The sequence below is a fragment of the Apium graveolens genome, unplaced genomic scaffold (genome assembly GCF_009905375.1).
Source record: "Apium graveolens cultivar Ventura unplaced genomic scaffold, ASM990537v1 ctg7005, whole genome shotgun sequence".
In the NCBI taxonomy this organism is placed as follows: Eukaryota; Viridiplantae; Streptophyta; class Magnoliopsida; order Apiales; family Apiaceae; genus Apium; species Apium graveolens.
In genome coordinates this window covers 1-4,278 of record NW_027419964.1, presented here as the reverse complement: position 1 = coordinate 4,278, position 4,278 = coordinate 1, and the positions used below count along the sequence as shown (strand labels likewise).

Sequence of the window (4,278 nt, the reverse complement as noted above, 5' to 3'; positions counted from 1 at the left end):
AGTCTTTGTCTAATTTTAATCCTTTTTATTCTATTATTCAATTAATAATCTAATTTTAAAAATTACGGGATATTACATTAAAGTGGTCCTGACAAGTTATTCAATTACGAATTTGTAAGAAAATTGTATCTCTAATCTCCTTTCCCCCTCTTGGTTAGAGCATTCGAGGGTATAAAGTTCTAAGCCTCTTTGTCATAGGAACTCGAAGACCATTTATAGGAGAGTTATATTAGTTTGACTATTGCAAGCACTATTAATAATTATGTTACAAGATTTTACCATTATGAACTCCAACAATATTTCCGTTTGTTTTCTGGAATCATTATGTATATGAGTATATCTATGATCTTACCGTTGATTGCATAGCTTATGTATTAACCGTATTTGTACTATATTATGGTTGCAGAACTTTCCATGTCAAGAAGTTGAAAGACATAACAAACCAGAGGTTGAACTGAGGTATGTTATCTGCGTTATCTGTATCTTACTAATCATTTTCTTTGAATGAAGGTTCCATACAGAATACCCAATAAATCCATGTGGACAAGTTTATCAGTGTATTAAAGTAAAGCGAGGTCAACGCTTGCAAGATTTACCTGTTAGTGGATCGAGTCTTGGCACGTTAAATTGAATGTTCCAGAAATTGGAGTGTTTAAAGTAGATCACATAGTCATTTTGTATCTTTTGACATGTTGCCTACCAAGTCCAAATTATTATCTACCCTTTGCCGCATGTATAAATTATAAAGTCTACAACCTGCTGTAATTCTTTTGTTATCTATACCCTATTTTTCTATGATCTCTTGATTGATCAAATTTTACGGGAAGACTGAAATTGATGCAACACACAGCTTTTAAAATCAGCAATTCTTGTTAGTTTGTCGATTGAAATATGTTCAATTTACTTTAATCTTTTTTACCGTAGTTATCTTGTGCATACGAACATAACTTGCATGTCGCGAGAATAACCACCTAATATTTTTTTTCGATTTTCAGGACCAGTCCAGAACTTCTGCTAAATCCTGTAAGAATCTTTTTTGTCATTTGATGTAGAAGTATATGATTTTAAAGAAATAAAATAAACTGAAGAGGTTGATTCACGATCTACAGTTGCACTTTGATAACGTATATGCAGAAGTACTGGTAGAAATATCAGTAAAATTCTTGAAAACAGTTGCATCATCTTATGGTCCTAATATCTGCATATATTGAGTTTCTTACATTGAAGTATGGTTTATTTTTTTATTATATTACTATTACTTCATACAAGTGGCTTGAACAGCAAATGTTCAATTGTACAAGTTTTTCTGAAAAGCTGTTTCTTCTTGTAGGTTTTGATATGTAGAAATGAGGCCGAGAAGTGCTTGATAGAAACTTCTATTAATTCACTGCGCATTAGCCTTAAGGTGAGTTTCAATGCGAGGATTTACAGAATCTCCAAGTAAAAGTTTGGCGTGTTTCTTTTGTTATGTCATGATCTTGCTGGGTATCATATTGCAAGGATTTCACTAGACTTGCACTGTGCTTAGGACATGCTATTACTATATGTGTTTTCTTGTTTCTTCGTTTACAGTATTATGATAATTGCAATCTCTTTTCCGACTTTTCGATAAGAATGGAAGAGAAGAAAGGAGGCGGCTTCCGTATAGAAATATGATATGTAGTATTCTAGACTGCCTATTCAATAACATTTTGACTGATTATGTAGTCTAGTTATTAAGCTCAAGGCTGCGTTCAAATTCTTACAGATCGGTCAAATCTGATAATGAAAACTCTTTTAGTTAAGTTATCCTGTCTGAGAACCATTAGTAGTTATTACTAGACTTTTGTAGAATAATTTCTCCAAAATTTTAAGCAGTCTATAATTTATTTTTTGTATTTCTTACATATGTAACAAGAATTATCACTGTTTTGAATTGTTGTATAGGTAAAGCAGGCAGATGAACTTGCTGAATGTAGCTTCTTGTCATCAAATGAATCCTGAGTAGAAAATAGGTAGTTTTTTGAATATATATTTTTTGAAATTTATAGTCTTGTAAACTATAAATTCGCAAAATGTAGCTGGTAGTATCATGGATCAACTGGGCGTGGATAGCCAGCCAAACGAGAGGCAACTAAAGGGAGAGAATAGTTGACAAGGAGAAACTTTTAATGAAGAAAATATTTGATAGGGAAGCACTTTTAAATAGAAAAATATTTGTTATAACTTTTAAGCATATTATAATATGCTCGTCTAAAAATCTTATAATTTATCTTTTTTCATTTCCGTTGCTCGAATTACTTCTTTTAATTAAAATGTCATACATGTAAAAAATGAGTTTTTTCCTCTTTTTCTTAACAGAATAATAAATGTACAAAATTTCTCGAGTATGTTTTACAACAAAATAAAGCAAATATTATTTCTCATTTAACTTAACCACACTATTGTTATACTTCATTTGGAGCGAGGAGGTGAACTCTGGCTAGTTTAGTAGACTAGTTTTGTAAAGCAAATATTATTTCTCATTTAATTTAACTATACTATTGTTATACTTCATTTGGAGCGAGGAGGTGAACTCTGGCTAGTTTAGTAGACTAGTTTTGTAAAGCAAATATTATTTCTCATTTAACTTGGCTTTGCGGCGGTTTCTTCGCTAGACTGAAGTTCATCTTGCTTCTTGTGTGAATAAAAATTATTGTTCTCGTGGTTATTATTGCTTTTGTTATAAACCTTGACTGAAATATTAGTTATGTTTAATGTAGAGGAAGGTATAGGAGAATAGAAGATGGAGAGAAAGTTGTGCTGTATTTCATTAGCTAAATGAGCTATTTATAGTAGTTGGTTTTACAAGGCTTACTAAGTAAGCTATTTAAATCTTCTTCATTAAGTATTACAAAACTTCCTCGATAAGCTTTACAAGTCTTCCTCGATAAGCTTTACAAGTCTTCCTTGGTAAGATTTGAGAGACTTCCTCGATACGCTTTGACAATCACTTTATTTTTTATTCAAATATTTTAACACTCCCCCTTGATTGTCAAATGCGAGTTATTGCAAAGATTGACTGCCTCGTTAAAACTTTTGCAAGGAAAAACCCAGTGGGATAAAACCTTGACGAAGGAAAAAAGATGTACAGTCTCCCCTGAATAAAATGTCTCACATTTTGACATTTTGATTGTAGCAAACTTTTTAACCTCTGCCTACCCATATTATTTCTTAGCTTCTCAAATGTTGATGTAGGTAGTGACTTTGTAAGTATATCCGCCAGATTATCGCATGAGGCGAACTTGTTGACTATCAATATCACCATTTTCTTGAAGTTCATGAGTGTAGAAGAATTTTGGCAATATGTGTTTTATCGATCCCCTTTAATATATCCTTCCTTAAGTTGTTTGATGCAGGCCGAGTTATCCTCGAATAAAACTGTAGGACTGTCTAAAATACTTGATAATCCACATGATTCTCGAATATGTTGAATGACCGACCTTAGCCAAATACATTCTCTGCTTGCTTCATGAATTGCTAGTAACTCTGCGTGGTTTGATGAAGTTGCGGCCATAGTCTGTTTTGTAGACTTCCAAGAGATAGCAGTATCACAATATGTAAATAGGTAACCTGTTTGTGATCGCCCAAAATGAGGATCTGACATGTATACAGCATCTGCATATCCAACTAGCCGTGATCTTGAATTGTTTGGGAAGAATAGTCCAAGATCGATTGTCCCTCGAAGATATCTGAATATATGTTTTATTCCATCCCAATGCCTTTTAGTAGGGTCAGAACTAAATCTTGCCAACAAGTTCACTGCAAATGCAATATCAGGCCGTGTGTTGTTTGCAAGATACATGAGAGCGCCAATTGCACTGAGATATGGAATTTCAGGTCCAAGAGTCTCTTCATCTTGTTTTCTAGGACGGAAAGGATCTTTTTCAACCTCGAGTGATCGAACAACCATTGGTGTGGTTAGTGGATGAGCTTTGTCCATGTAGAACCGATCAAGAATCTTTTCAGTGTAGTTTGATTGAGAACAAATATTTCTGAAGATAAGTGCTCCACCTGTATACCTAAACAAAATCTTGTCCTTCCAAGATCTTTCATTTCAAACTCATTTTTCAAATAGTTAGCAGCATTAGTAATATCTTCAATAGTACCGATAATATTCAAATCATCCACATATACAACAATAATAACAAAACCAGTTGATGATTTTTAATAAAAATGCAAGGACACACTTGATTATTAACATATTCATCATTCAATAAGTACTCACTAAGCCTGTTGTACCACATACGACCAGTTTCA

At 33.1% G+C, this 4,278-nt stretch overlaps 1 protein-coding gene and 1 long non-coding RNA gene across 2 annotated transcripts; one reads left to right on the top strand and one right to left on the bottom strand.

Moving 5' to 3' along the window:
- The first annotated feature begins 995 nt into the window (after positions 1-995).
- On the top strand, positions 996-2,153 carry LOC141703712 (uncharacterized). Its single transcript, XR_012567647.1, has 3 exons — positions 996-1,023; positions 1,331-1,405; positions 1,927-2,153. It is a non-coding gene; the product is annotated as an uncharacterized LOC141703712 (long non-coding RNA).
- A 1,178-nt stretch (positions 2,154-3,331) lies between these two features.
- LOC141703711 (secreted RxLR effector protein 161-like) lies at positions 3,332-3,961 on the bottom strand. The gene has a single exon (XM_074507149.1). The coding sequence runs from the start codon at positions 3,959-3,961 to the stop codon at positions 3,332-3,334; it is 630 nt and encodes a 209-aa protein (XP_074363250.1).
- Positions 3,962-4,278: the final 317 nt, after the last annotated feature.